General features: G+C 40.1%; 1 protein-coding gene across 1 annotated transcript in view; it reads right to left on the reverse strand.

Annotated features, from left to right (window-relative positions):
* RFTN1 (raftlin, lipid raft linker 1) overlaps window positions 1–16,112 on the reverse strand; it is a 92,760-nt gene that overhangs the window by 17,799 nt on the left and 58,849 nt on the right. Inside the window, exons 5-6 of the mRNA XM_084507566.1 lie at window positions 11,300–11,717; window positions 7,344–7,547 (exon numbers count right to left, since the gene is read on the reverse strand). Of these exons, the coding sequence (XP_084363692.1) occupies window positions 7,344–7,547; window positions 11,300–11,717 (622 nt within the window). The remainder of the gene's footprint in view (window positions 1–7,343; window positions 7,548–11,299; window positions 11,718–16,112) is intronic.

A 16,112-nucleotide genomic window follows, 5' to 3' on the forward strand; every position in this document is an offset into this window, starting at 1 on the left:
GAAGACCATGCATTATGTTGCGTCAACTTCTCAAAGGCTTTTGTAGGTACTCTGATAATGTTAACATCATGCATGCAACCTCCCAAGTCCAAACCCTATGCATGGATCAGGCACCGCAGTTACAATGATCTGCACGGACAAAGGATGATCTGGCATATCTGAATGCTGTGAAAGAAAAGATACATTCATAACTATTTCATCAATTTGTAAAGGCATTTGGACCATCTGGCTTAGTGGCTCTCTACTCTCATTTGTATTCCCAGCATGTTCAGCCCTTTTTCAGACTCCACATACTATCCAAGTTACTTCAGCAGCGCTTTCTCCTTGAACCTAGCTGTGTACTTGATTATCAGCAGCCACTCCCATATAGGCAAGCCCTCATTTTTTATCAGCTTCGTGACACAATAGACTCCAACTAATTGAAAAAACTGGCTTACCTTTCCTTGCTAAAGTAAGATAAATGATGAAATAATAGCCTTTTCTAACAAACAGTACATAAACAGTATTGTGCTCTTTATCAACAGAGAGAACTCCTGTCACATTGTCACAAGCATGTTCCTCAGCCTGCCTTCCTGGTTTAAATAACACATTTATCCTCTACAACTGATTATAAAGACCTTGCTCATCCCCGGCCTGAGTGTTGTATTTTACACAATAGTTTCTTTGCATTTTTAGGAAAACAGTGTTCCTTGCAGCACACATGCCAAACTGACAGACCCTCAAACTGACTTGTAGGTAAGACAACACGTATCAAACTCACCATCAATTTTCACAGAGGAGTGAAGAGGATTAAAAGGCTTCTTACCCTTGTCAACACAACTCCTAGCCAACACTTCATATAACCTATACTCAGTTTATTATCCAGAAATGCAAAGCCCATAAAAAACTAGACTCCTGTGCTTGAAGGCTCCTATCTAGAAATATATGTGGCAAAGCTGTTGTTGCAGGTGTAAAGCATCTGCACGGCCCCTTGCTTCGACATGCATGGTCCACTACTCTTTTTTTGCTGAAGTTTCAATCCAGTCATTCAGTTACAAATGAACAGATGCAAATACTCATAGATAACACAAAACCAGATTAATTATTTATTTCTGCTGAGGAGGAGGAAAGTTGTAAATCATTTCATAATTCCCACTCTCTTTGGGATTATGTAGATTAGGTAGATTTCTCACGTCAGTGAGGTGAACATTCATTTCTGCTGTGAAATACCAGGTAAGGTCTCTAAAAAAGCTGGGTTACAGGTTGGAAAACATGGGGAGAACAAGCTTGTCACATCCAAACAGGCACAAGCCTCGATTACCATATTTTATACAGAAATGGCATTTTGTTAGGTCCTACATTTCAAAGCGGGAACCAACCCAGCTTCTGTGCCACACGTCACATTCCAACAGCCCAGCCCACGCCCAGATCTATTTTAGGATGCACAGCATACAAATAACCCTTTGCTTTTCTAAAGCGGGGTTCGCAGGACAGCACCCAGGGCTGGAAGCAGAATCCCATGCATCCACTACACACAGACATCTGAGTCTTGTAAAAGGGAAGCTTGGTACGCTAGCAGTGCTCTTGCCTCTCCACAGCGAGTGATGTTCATGAAATTCAATGTCACACTGTTGGCACAACTGCAGCCTGAGCTCTGCCCACACATTTGCTTAGCCAATTAGTAAGCGATCACAACACAATCAGCATGTATGTGTTTAGGCTCTCATAAATCATCCGCCGTGCTCCGCTCCGCTGCGCGTCCCACTTGCACAGCTCGCAGCTCCCACACATGTGAGCATTACGGCACATAGGCAACGCTTTAGAAACTCATAGCCGAGCTCGTGAGACCCTACAGGGAGCAGACAAAGTTGACTGCACTTCCTTGTTGGGTGTACAGGGATTACGGTCGCAGGCTACACCCCGTCAATCCTAAAATCCATTAATCTGCAAAGAGACAGAGGCACTGAGTCTACCTGAAATACCTTTATCCCACAGATCCTACAAAGTCTGCAGCAACTTAGGTACAAACTATGTTCTATAGGTGAGATTTGCATCACTTGGCATTACATATTTATGGCATAGATATCTACAGTTGAATTAGCCACCCAAGGCTCTCTTTTACAACTGATGCAGAGAAATAACCATTACTTCATTCAGTACCCAGCTTCATAGGTTCACAGAGTAACTGAGCTGGATGGGGACCTCAGGATGTCTCCAGTTCAATCTCCTGTTCAAAGCAGGAGCAAACCCCGTTGCTCAGGGCTTTACCCAGTTGTATCTTGACAATCTTCAAGGATGGAGACTGTATAACTTCCCAGACAGCCTCTTCCAAAGTTTGACTGTTCTTACGATGAAAAAGTTTTTCCTTACATCCAGCTAGGACGTGGCTTGTTTCAATTTACACACATTCTTTCTCATCCTCCAACCATGCACCTCAGCCAAGGGTGCATCTATTTGGGTTATCTGTTTTCTTAATCTTCTCCTCATGCACTAGCAGGCACTGTTAGGACCCCCAAATTTGACCCTTTTCCAGAGTGAACACAGCCATCTCCTTCAGCCTTCCCTAATAGGACACGAGCTCCAGCCACTCATGCTCAGCTTGCCACCTACTAACACCGCCCAGGGCCCTTTCACCAGAACTGCTGCCTCGCCAGGCAGTCTCCAGCCTGCGTGTGTGCAAGGAGCTCTCCCTGCCCAGAGGCAGGAGATTTGTCCTCATTGAATTTCCAGCAGCTCCTGCTGGGCTGTTCTTCCAGCCTGCCCAGGTCCCTCCGAAGAGCAGCCCAACCCTGACGCACATCAACCGCACCCTGAGCACGGGATCATCTGCAAACCTGGCAGAAGCACCCACCCTCACCTCCTCTGCAGCACCGCTAGCGCTGCTGGACACAGCAGATCCCTGGACAGATCTCTGTGGTACTCAAAGCACAACCTGTAATTATTACCCTCTGAGCCCTGACATGCAACCAGCTGTTTGTAACTGTCTAGTTGGCTTCCCATACAGGCTGCTGTTAAATCCCTGCTGACTATTCACAGTGACTTTCCTCTCCTTCATGCGTCCAGAAATGTGTTTCAAGGCAACTCAGCGATTTTTCCAGTGAAGAGAAGTGAGGCTGGATTGTCTTTTTGGTCTTTTTTGAAGACGGGCGCAACCTCTGCCTTTCCCAGGTGTTGGGGACCTACCCTGATCTGCAGGACCTTTCAGAGAAAACACCACCAGCTCTCCCAGCACCTTGGATGCAGACCATCTGGTCTCAGAACTCAAGCAACCCGTCTCGATCTTCATCCACTGCTGCTAGTCCTGCACCTCCTTGAACCTTGCCCCTAAGCTCTGAGACCTAGCAAAGGAGGCGCTAGGTATCTCAGCCTTTTCTAGGTCTTCTGTCACTACATCACGTACCCCACTGTACCCACCCATCTCTTCTATATGTCTGATGTGGGACAAGGTGAATCCCAACACAGACTGTCTTGGTCTAGGCCTATTTTACACCAATTAGAACGACAATTTTGGGTGATAACTCATGCAGACACCTGCATGGCACGTTCCAACATTTATTTGGCTGAATCTTACCTAACCAACCTACAACGATCAGCCATCCGAAGCTTTAGATGGTGAGTTGGTCCTTCCAGTTTCCACTGTTTCTCACAAATAAGTATTCATTGATTCTGGTGTGGTTGTACACTCTTTTGGTAAAGCCTTGCTTAACAATATTATTTCCTGGAACTTAGCCTACATTAAAAAGGTCTTTAATGATACCAAATATTAATTCACTTGCAATAGGGCAATAAGTAATGCCAATAAGACAAGCTACTGACATTGCTGTTTATGCCATTATTTCCCAGTCTTTACTCTTGAACTGACATAACTTCACACTTCCTTAAAGAAAAGGCTCAGAACACAGAGGTTACAATCACTGTCCCTCCTCTGAAAATGTTCCATTGCCACTGCATTTTCATTAAGGTATCCCACCGTGCACAAAAAGCTATTTTCACTGGTTGTATAAATATTTGATATAGCTCTGTTGACAAAAAACTATTTTGATGTTCTGGCTTCTGATTTACAAGAGGTATATGGTAAAAAAATTCTTTCTTTGCTATGACAGCTTTTCTAGCATGCAACAATTTTCACCGTGTTGTCTTTGAACTACAAATCTCCCTCATCTAGGAAACTAACCTTTAGGCTGCTGGTGCCCTCAGAGATGAAAACCAGCTATCTGGTTCTATGCTTCTATGTGCAATGTGATCTGAATGTTGGCCTTTGCTTCAAATTTATATTCCTCCCCTCCCTTGAACCTTTTCACCTTCACTATGAGCAGAAAAAATAATTCCATATGGATGATAAAAATTCCAGCCACTTCAGTGGATAAGGTGAAAATAATTGGCCAAATGCATCACTGGTTCATCTCTGTCAGCAGCAGTGCAAATATAACAGAGACAATCAACTTGCTCCTCTAAAAACCTGACGACTACTTTCCTCCTCCAACCAACTCATATCTTGTTTAAGTCCTGTCAATGTTTTATGGCCGGTTGGCTGGCTTTTTCTAAGCTTGAAAGCCAGGAAATTTACAGACAATGGTAAAACAAATACAAGAATGCCCAGTATTTAAAGAACTGTAGTTCAAAACAACTGAAAATGATCAAGCTAGTAATTACTCTGTTAATGCATGAAAACATAGCTTTCATTCTTCCTCTCTTCTCATCCTCACCTACTCTTACACTGCTGACTGAAAACTTACTGTTAAAGGAAAGAAACAGATCCTTCCTGTTACCTCTTTTCCATTTTCAGTGGTTTTCATTTGTACCTGGCTGCTATGGTCTTTACTTTTCACTAGAAGAGGGAGTGGGTGAAGTCCTACGATCACTTCAGATCACTTCAGATCACTGCGATCACTTCACATTTTCCAGCATCAGTTACACCTGGGATTACAGGCAGCATTAGCAATGACATGAGTTGGATGAAGTAACAGCAAGTAGTAACAACTCCAAATTTGAATAATTTATGCTGCTGTTTCTAACTTACTAGCAATGTCTGAAAACATTTAATGTATGGTGTAACACACCATGGTTTACATTTTGTAATTTGCAAGTGTGTTGTATCTCTGTTTATTATTATATGGCATGATAAGCAAAAATAAACAGTTGCTATCAGTGAACTTTAAAATTCTTTTAAATACAAATTATTAAACTGTTGGCAGAAGGAAGAAACAAATTATGTCTGCTGATAATCTGGAAATCTTTGCTTCAGTGGGCATTCCAAGGACAAGGGGGAAGAAGATAATAACTCTGCTTTTAAGTCTAATAAGCAAAATAATGAATTCGTACTTTAAGGCAAAGAGAAAACCAGTTCCCAGAACAAAGAAATGTATATAAGCAATTAGATAAAGTATGCTAATATTACCTTGATTTGCAAAGGGATTAATCAGTGAATACAGAGATCAGCTGTGAGGAGATGGATAGGCTGCCTTAAAAGACTAGAAAAAAGACAAGAAGCCCTCAGCCTCCTCTTTCTTCTGCCTTCCTACCCTGGTTGGTGTAAGCCTGAAAAATCTGTTCCACTGCTCTGCAGCATAGGAAAATGTTAGGATTTAAACCACAAACACTTAACTGCAACTGAGAGTGTCTTACAGATGTTCCTAGCAAATATCCTTCTAATAGCACGGGCATAGTCACAGCGTGTTAACGTAAGAGTTTTAACTGATACCCTTTTAAAAGCCTTAACTCTGAGCTTTCTGGCTACTAAAACTGTTCTTCCTGAAACTGGAAGACGCTAAAGGAAAAAATGTTTATTAATAGCTCATCTTCAGTCTCTAATCTAAATTAACCATGAATCTGTCCACTTTCATATAATTCATTGTCCTGTTTGCATAGAAACTTTCATGTCATCGTTCAAGCTTACTTTATCTATGTCTGTAGGCAGTTATCCAGCACTCCTCACTGGGGTGTCCGAGTACATGAACTTCCCTCAGAGCCGTTATATAAATGAACTTTAGAAGTTTAAATAACAGAAAAATGCTGTGTTTAAAGCATTTTAGAGTACATTGATAAGCAGATTTTATTAAAGAAAACACTGAGCCTGATACAGCCAATTAGTTTTGCCTCGATGAGTTGCAATTTATAGACATAAAATAAATGACCATGGCTTTAAATAAGTTAACTAACAATTAGGCTTTCCAGGAAGCTGTATGAAAGCATTCCATCGACTGAACTTTAGCCCTTCTTTTTTTTTTTTTTGCTACTTGCCACAAAACAAAACAAAACAAAAAAATAGGATTGCTTATTAATTTCCCAATTGACTTTTACCAGAACCAACTAATATCACTGTGTTTTATCACGGGCCCTGGAATTCTGACTGGCAGCAAAATGGGAAGAAGATGCTCTCGAAGCAGTTCTCCTATAATTTTGTGGCACAAACCCATGGAACTTAGTAGCAGGGCCCAATCTACGGGTTACCACATCCCTTTTGAAGAATGTAAAACAAACCAAAATTAGGTGAAAGATTCATAGCATTCACAGGATTCAGCCATAAGCATTTTAACTGGGCAGTATACTAGTCACATAATTTTCCAGTAAAACTAATTTGGCTGCAAGTTCAACATTTCGATGTTCAAGTACTTCCCTTGGTTTGTCCCCATGGTCATGTCTCCAAGATCCCTATTATGCACCAAAACCTTGCTTTGTGCAACAGGCTTGTCTGCAGGGACACCCCGGTGGCCAGGAATGTAGATTGGCTGCATACAGTATGAAGTTGAATTCACTGCTACATTTTCACAGCATGCAAAAATCTGGTTTTTAGTCTTTTCATCTTAATAATACCATCATTGACTCATCACACACATGAAACTCATATCACTAGGATGAAACGAGAAGCACAGACATTTTTTATAAAAATATTGTTCCATAAATGTGAAAATATCCTCTGCAAGGACTGGGAGTAACAGGCCAGATACTGCCCAGATAAGACTAGAGGGTCCTTATAGGTCCTTTTACCGCCCTAGCATCAGACCCAGGCACAGCGTGTGGCCAGAGAGCTAAGAGGAAAGACACTCTTCCATTTATGTCATCTGCTTTCCAATCTTAGTAATTTAATTCATTTTACTTGGTACTGTTGATTAAGTCTGTGTATTTCTGCAGTTACAGAATCTCTATTATGTTTATAAAATACATGATCTCAGCTTTCCTTATTCAGATGCCAAAATATTTCCTGTGCTTTCATTCCACTTCACTGAAATAGGATGATTTAAAACAAATATGCCCCAAGCCTATATTAAAAGCACCTCCCAAATGTCTTCTCTTCAAAGATAATGACCTCTATTAGAGGGGAAAGGAAAACAATCACAACATAATGCTTTCTGTAATTTCCATACCATTTACCATTCCCAGGCTGAAGATGGCGTTTACCAAGGAGCCTCCTTTCCTGAAGTGATCTGTCATGTGCTCCAGCCAATTTGCTTCTAAGCTGTTGACAGTCTGCCCGTTCCTGGAGATCCTCATAGGGATGGTCACCGTGTAATACTGGCTGCATTTTTGGGGGGTTTTAGGCTTGTTGAAGAGCGCGAAGATCTCTGTCTCTAACAGAAAGTAAAAAATGGAGTAAGACAACGACCACATTATGGTATGTCAGCTAAAACAATGCAGAACCCACTGTTTGCCCTCATCTGACTATACGGTGCAACTGCAAATACTTTGGGACATGTTTTTCTCCTTATTACATTTTTGCAGTGTCCAGCACAGGAGAAACCCCAAATCCAACACAGTACTTTGATTATTCTTACAATATTTGTTACTAACAATGGATTCACTGTTGATAATAAAACATTTTCAGGTAACCATACTTGTGTACTAATGGACAGTCCCCCCACTACGGTTACCAGTATAAACCAAGATACAAAACCTAAGAAGCTCCACAAACTGCATTAAGTACCATACAAGTCACAATATCACTAAAATTTAAGTCACATTTTTTGTCTCCTTTTTGCCTACTGAATGCACTCTTACAAGAGGTTGGTTCAAATATGAAATCTTGCAGATTTAGGAGTAACTGCATTACCCAGATCACGGCCATTAAAATGAAGCATTAAATAACTTGTTTTTGATAATGCTATGGCACGGAACCAGCAAGCAGTAGGCTCATCTAAAGAAAACACAATGAATCATAAATAGAGAGACAATGCTAGCTGGTTAGTTGATTTACTCTGGGTCTGAGCCAAGGCGAGACATTGACACAACAGCAAATGAATCTTGAAAGTAGAATTGTGAACGGGCTCAAAAATGAGAACATTTTCTAGACTCTGTTCCATATCTCCTCTTACAACTGAAAAAAGTCACCGTTGACAGAAAAGTTGAGCTTTCACAGCTCTGAGGTTGGAAGTAAATTTAAGTGCAGATTGACTATTGACTTGCAAGAGCCAAAAAAATCCCTCTAAATAAATAAAAAGGGCAAAAAAATCTAGTGAAATCCATTCATTCAACAAGCTCCTCTTTTTTTTCCAAGTTATTATATTCTAATCTCAAATATTAAAATAAAGAAAGAAGTGTCAAGAGAAATGCTAAGATTGCTCTCTAACAGAAACGTCTCTGAGCATGAAGTGTGTAAATGAAAATAATATCAGAAAGGAGATGCTGGCAGCACTTGGAAGCAGGAAGCTCACTATATAACCAAACATGAGAAGGAGACCTAAAGATCTCAGACGTGAACCGTGATTAAAATAGAATTAAAAGAAATAATTAACACGGCTCCTCTTGCTGTTTGCCAACTGCTTAGAAAGAACAAAACGATGAAAATCCTAACTCAAAAGAGCATGCACACAGAAGTTCTGCAATCAGTTGGATTCTGACCCCTAAAACAAACTCATGTTGGAAATTGAGATCTTTTGGTGTATACAAAGACATTTTACTAACAACAGTAAATCATGGAACTGGAAACCCATAGGGAGATTATAATTTGGATTTGACACTGGGCTGTTGACAACAGGCGTTTAAAACGTGTGGGAGTCTTTCAGTGGTTGACTTGGTTTTGCAACCATTGCTATACCAGTCCTTCCCACTGGTCTGGTCACTACTGACAAAGTTTTCCCCAGGCAGCCTGACTGCTCAAGCATGGACAAATAAACTTTCAAGTTGGTTGTAGATAACACGGCACTTTGGGACACAGCATTGGAATATTTGTGCCTTGTTCAAAAATAATTATCGATGGTGTTTTCAGAGCCCTTTAACCAAAAGGAAATTAAATGAGCATTACAAAATATTCAGAAAAAAAAATATGAAGCAGCATAAAAATAACTCTTAAAGAGTACAAAACTTAAATGAAAGGACAAAATTAAGATCCCACAAATTGTAAATATCACTCCCCCCCACAAAGTTTAATGTAGGGAAGAAGGAGTTCAAGAGTGATCACTTCCTATGGAATAAGTAGGGTAACCGGGAAAAAAAACACCTGGTACTTTCTACCTTCATGTTCCCAAGGAAGGATGGAGAACTGGTGCCAAAGACTGAAATACATTTTCCATGGGAGGAAGAGGGAGTGCTGTAATAACAAAAAGCCATACCAGAGCAATAAAGAAGTCAGCAATGTTGTATAGGCAATAGATTTGGGAAAATCCTACTGGAGGGGAGCTATTTCATTTTCTGTCATATAAAAGTGCCTTCGCAGACTTTTACTCTTGGAAAGTATTTGCATAACTCACCAGTAAAAATAAATGAAAAATAAGTAAGGCCAAAAAGCACTCAGAGAAAGAAAGATAAATAAGGAAACTAACCACATCTTTTTAAATAAAACCTCTTATCTGGCAAATCAGAAGCTGTAATAAACTCAGCTAGAGTGTCTCAGACAGAAGGTTGGGAAGATTTGAGGTGGTCAGCTTCCCACTATGCAGAAATATTAAGAACGTGGTTGCTTGCAGCAAACAATTTCCACAGTTCAGTGCGGAGAGTAGCATCAAAAAGATAATTGCTAGGTTAACTCTCTCAAGGACAGGATATATAAAAAGAGAAAGAAGAACTACAGAACTCAAAGAGGTTCTATAAGGAGTAAGTTTCTAGCATAAAACAGCAGAAATTATTCAAATAATAGCAGTGCTTTGACCAAACCTGGTTGCTGCCTTGCCCCCAAAATTTGAGGATCGTATAGTGAGAGGTTACTGAAGAATGATCCAAATCTGGTGACAAAAACCTAATTACATGACAATGCAACGGAAACCAAGACAATAGTCCAAGTCCAAATAGTCCAAGAATGCATATTCATTTTCAGTCCTACATTATAAAATCCCCAAAGGGCCAGGATTGTTTGACTGAATCTATGTAAAACATGAAGAACAGCGATAAATTGAAGTCAAGGACAGTACCAGCTCAAAGGAATGTAAATGGAATTTCCTTATGTAGATTTATAACTCGTAAGGAAAGTAAGTAAAGAAGTAATAGAAATAAGTGCACACAATCTCTTCTAGGATGTAGACAAATATAGGAAAGAGAAATTTAAAGTGAAAAAGGGACAAGAATCTTTTTCTGATGATTTTTGATTTTCTAAATTACTCTGGTCTACATCCTATTTTAATCTACAACTTCTGCCACTGAATTAACCTCTGAGAAACAAACACCTTAAGGAGGGAACTTTGAGCCCTCAGCTGAGATTATTTTTTTTAGATGATATAAAATGACATCTAAAATTGGAAAGCATATCAGAAGAGATATGAAGAAATCAAAGCAGAGGAGAGAAAGAACAGGAGAAAGGGAGAGAGAAAGGGGGAAAGAGCGAGAAGAGGAAGGGATGGGACAAGATGAGAATAAAGAAAAGAAAAAAAAGAAAATTGAAAAAGAATAAAAAAGAAAAGAAAAAAAGAAAAGAAGTGAAAAAAGAAAAATGGTCTGTGAAAAATAACCTTCAAAAATATGAAAATCATAAGGTAAATTATTAGGAACACCATTTCCACAAGGACCATTATTATGAATTAGCGAACATGAACCATTACCAGAAATAACTACTGACTTCCAGATACCAAATAACCAGAGTTCTCAGATTATCACAACAAATCCAGAAATCAACCAGTTCAGCTGAACAGCGGACTAAAATAAATCTTTCCACTGAGGCACAGGAACAGGACATAACACAGTTGCACCTGGCTATATCAGCTCTTCATTTGCCATCCGACTTACCCTCAGTGATTGCGAACCGCGTAACAATGCTGAAATGGGGTTAAGTGGTTCAGTTGGTGCACCCGTTCTTGGCTTTTACAGCGCTCAGTTCCCAGCCCCGAAGGAGCTGGGAACATAATTGAGGCAATTTTAAACTTGGCTTTTAAGTATTAGAGGTCACTGCCGTACTTACTGCCGGTAAGTGGTTTTGAGCCTCGTGCTGGCACTTCGTTCTCTGCAACTCCATTCTGCGTGTCTGTCGCTTCTCTGACGCTCGGGCTCTCAGGTTGTTCTTCGTTGCCCTTCACAGACTTGAAATTGGGCTCCTCAGTAGCCTGTCCTTCACCCCTCCAGCCTTCCCTGGATGTGGCACATTGGTCAGCACTCTCCTCACTTGGCGCTTGAGTACTGCATCCATTAATGCCGTCTATTTTCTCGCCATCCAGCGAAGCCTGATCCTCAGGGCAATTTGAAACATTTTTATTATCTCTTGATTGCACAGAGTTGTTACTGGCGGGTGTCAGAGAGGAGCTGACAAGACAGTTCTTTTGGGAACGGTACTGAGGTATAATTCCAACAAATTTCAAGCCTTGACTTGCTGCATCTTGAATCTACAAGTCAAAGAAGATTAGATTTTAACTGTCAAGCTGTCTTAGCTAAATAGAAATACAGAAAATAACACCTTGCAAGGGAGCTAGCGTGTCATTTTGCTACATTTGTCCACTACCACAGGAAATTGTCGTTACATTTCCATAAAAAGTTAAATTCCACAGAAGTAGGATGAGAAATTCCCTACACTGTCTAAACTGCAATAATACAGAAGTGCACACACGCATGCACACACACAAAGGGAAGCAAATGCCTAAATACTTCTTCACAAAGCATAAAGGATTCTTCGAAAAGTTTATTCTGAATTTCCAGAGGTTGCATTACTCACACGAAGTATCAGCATCAACCTTATGAAGTCACAGGCCGACTGTTACACCTTCTGCTGTATGAGGCACGTGACTGTGGCTTTCATGCAAGAAAAAGGTTATTAACTCTCTCCGTTACATGCACCAGCAGAACAACAGTTGTTGTTTTTCCTATTTTGGATTCAGACACAAATGGCAAACTTTCACATAATGAGTACATAAAAGCAAAGTTATTTTAGTACATCACGTTTAGGAAGACAGAGAACTCCACACAATAGCTGGGAGATGAGCGAAGAAGAAGAATGAAAACTAAGGGGCTGTACTACTAATCCTTTACATTTTAGGTAAAGAAAGAACATGAAGGAATCAAATCACAAAAGGTCCTAAGAAAAGAGCACTGGGCTAGTAGTGACAATCAGATAAAGCAGGAATTAGCCAAGGAAGGTTTGAGATGTAGCAGAAATAGAAATCTATTGCAGAGACTCAGCACTACGGACACACCATCCAACAGAGACCTCAGCCTCACACCCCTGAAATCCAGCGAGCCAGACTCTTGTGAAAAGGCCTGAGTTCATTTATCAAAATCACCAACAGAAAAGGAAAGCTTTCCATGTAACACATACACTTTGTATAACATACAGTCTAAACACACATAAATATTTCAAAAAGAAATGGCTTAAGAATGGAGAAACAGTTTCACTTTCTGTGCGTACCATGCAATTCTGGAGAGCTGAAGTGTCTTAATTATTCTCTGAGGTTCAATTTTGTATGAACTTGTGTGAAACAGTTCAGGCTTCTTTTCAGGAGCAAGTGAAATACAGTATTATACATGAATCTTTGCGATGTGAAACCACAAGGGATGGAACAGAATAGGGAAGAATTTTGTATAGATGTATATTTAAATATATACCCACATATTTTAAGAGGAAGCTTGTTTCTGCATTTTCCCTACCCAGAATTATTTTTTTCTAAATGAATCATCTACTTCCTGCTAACGTGGTCCTGTTCTGAACATACAAACCTACAGATGATACCTGATCTACAAGAACTTCCTCTTTCAAACCACCGCTTTATTTTTCCTGTTAAATTAACTCTTAATGCTGTGATGGCAGGAACTTAAACAGAGCTCTCCAGGAAACAAACACAACAGTTTTTACAGGGGTTTAGCCTGACGAACGTGAGATGCTGACTTAACTAAAGCTCACTGCTAAACGGGGAGGATAACCTCCAGATAAAAATACTACCTGCAGTATCTTGATCAAATGGATGTGTGTCTGCAAGGAACATCAGCATGCCACTGGTTTGCTCAGAAAGGTTGATGTTGCACTCATAACACACTCAAAGTTCCTGAATCCCTGTTGCAATTTTACAAATACATTTTTAAGAAGTCATCGAAAGAATTACAAATTCAGCTCATCTGTTATCACTAATCTATACACACATCACCACATTTGTTTAGCAGGTTGCAGGGCAGCTAATTATAGAAATTTAACTTGTACGCAACTCCTAAGGGTGTGAGGATAGTACATATGTAGTTTTGTTACTGGTCCTGGAAGCCTGCTTGTCAGCCCATAGCAGGCTCTCCCACACTGTGATTTGGATGAGAACAGCTTTCACAGCTATTGTAGCAATGTTTTACAGTCTTGGCACACTCAAGGAAAATATGTTCGTTCTGAGGAATACCTGAACCTGATGTTTTCCTTCTGAGGCTCTTGTTCTCAGAAGAGCAAGAGGAGGAAATAAGGATGGGATGATACCCTAAGCTGTATTAGCCTAATAGTTTAGCACAAAAAGAGAACACGTCTGCATTTTCCAAACAAGTTAATCAGCAGTATATAGAATACAACATTTTATTTAAACCTACGTTTCAAATTTTCCCACTTGCATAAGGGAGAACCAAGCATCTCATTATTTTCAATAAAGCCAATGTAACAGGAAACGTTACATAGACTGGGCAATGGAAGCTGCAGAAAAGCAAAGTGATGCATCAGCAGATGCAAACGGGCTCTTTCCAACTTCCACAAAATGACGAGGAAGCTAGCTCACGTCATAAATAAAGTATGAAGCCCTAGCATTTTCGACCTATGAACAAAGGTAATTTGATTTCAAACAACAAACAAAAATAATTTGATTTTTTGGCACCCTATTTAGAGTCTAAGTAGTGCAGAATTATAGTTGCCTTTACAGCCAGAATGAATTATGCCATCCGGTATCCATCTCTAGTTCTTGTTTCCTGTATTTGAAATACTCAAATTCCAAAAAACACAAACCCAGGCTCAGGCAAGAAACCAAACCTCGGTACCCTGACAATCAGTAACAGGGCAAGAGAAACGTGCAGGAGAAAGCAGGGGTAGAGGTGAACTGAATGGAAAGAACACGCTGCTGCTTTGTCAGGCTCACCCACAGCATAGCCCAGATCAGATAAATGCTACAATTCATTGATTTTATGTGCCAGCCCAGCATTTTATGGGGAAAAGCCCGTGCCATGCTACAATAAGAGGAAAAAGCAGAGGAAATGTATCTCTACCGTGTGCCACATCCAAAAAAAAAGACAATAGAAGTGCTTACACCAGTTGATCCACAGTAATTTCAGTGATTTCCCTGACCTTTTTTATATTTTAAACATGCCACATAGTTGCTCTTTACACATTGGGAAATTTTTGAAAGGGAAACTCCAACAAAGAAAAAAAAAGTTATATATATATATAAATATAAAGCCACAATTCTTTGGTTCTTTCCCCAGATAGGAACAGAAACATTTTTAGTGCCTCAAATTGCAGCTTGGATGATATTAACCACAAATTCAAACACAGATCTCCATCACAAAAGATGCTGTTCAACAACAGAAGCAGAACTTAACTCATTTATTTTAATTTGGGTAAAAGAAAACAACAACAAGTGGGTCCATCTAAATCAGTTTATAACTGGTTTGTATTAACCTGGAGACATGCCAGTTTAAAAACAGAACCTGTTTAAAGAAGAGGTGAAATTTCATGTGTACAGAGGGCTAATGCCATTACAGAATTTAATGCCAACCCTATAATTTGCTTGATTAGAAACCTGGCATTTTCCCTAGAGGGGAAAAAAGGACCAAAGGACCATTTAGCCTTTGCTATCTGTGAAATAAATATCAAATCTCCCACTGACTGCAGCAGGGACAGGGACAAGCACTGTGTCAAACCCCAACATCACTACCTTAACCGAATTTCTGCTGGGGCACTTGTGTTAACACTGCTTAACATTTGTAAAGCATTATTGATTATTTTGTGACTGCCTGACCACTGTTTGAATACTGCCTTTGGAAAAAAGGCACCATCAGTAGCACAAAGCAGTGGCACTGAACATTTATGTTGATGTAGCAAATTTATGTCCCACCTTCTGATCCTCTTAAAGGCTTCCTACCTAGTTAGAAAATTGCTGGTGGTCAAATGTAAAGGTCTGTAACAACACGCCTTGCGATGGTATAAATGAAAGATGAAATCCTCTTTTCTGAAAACTACTTATTTTTAAACTATAGGCATCACGACCATGAAGGAAACCCACAGACTCCAGGCTGAAAGCCCATTTTGAACGGTTACGTACAGGTTTTCTTTTTCATATGTTTAGAATAGAGACATTGCACATTTCACGTATTGTCTGTGAGTCTGTGTTTCTTGTTGCATTATCAGCTCCAAAATAATCTCCTATTCACGGAGAGCAAGATGGTATTACCTATAAATACAGGAGCTCATGGATACCGTTCCCCTGCTGAAGAGAACCGTGATTTGTCAGCTTCTGTAATTGCTCACAGTGAGATTCTGCACGCCTGTCCCACGGGATGGCACACAGCAAACCAGACACTGCCAGGAAGCTGAGGGGAGTATCCCACCTGCATCAATAACCACGGGAAGTAACACCAAGCCACTTAATAATGAGAATCTCTCTCTTGGATAAGGCTTTCCAAACGGTAGACTTAATAAGACAAGTGTTAGGGATTTCTCCTAGCTCTTGTATGCCAGAAGCTGGAAGCTCTCAGCATGCATGCAGAGCAGCAGTAGTTTTATTACTGTCATCAGGACACTCCAATTGGTAACAGTCCCAAAGGGGCTCAAG

This window comes from Aythya ferina, assembly GCF_964211825.1.
Source record: "Aythya ferina genome assembly, chromosome: 2".
Classification (NCBI taxonomy): domain Eukaryota; kingdom Metazoa; phylum Chordata; class Aves; order Anseriformes; family Anatidae; genus Aythya; species Aythya ferina.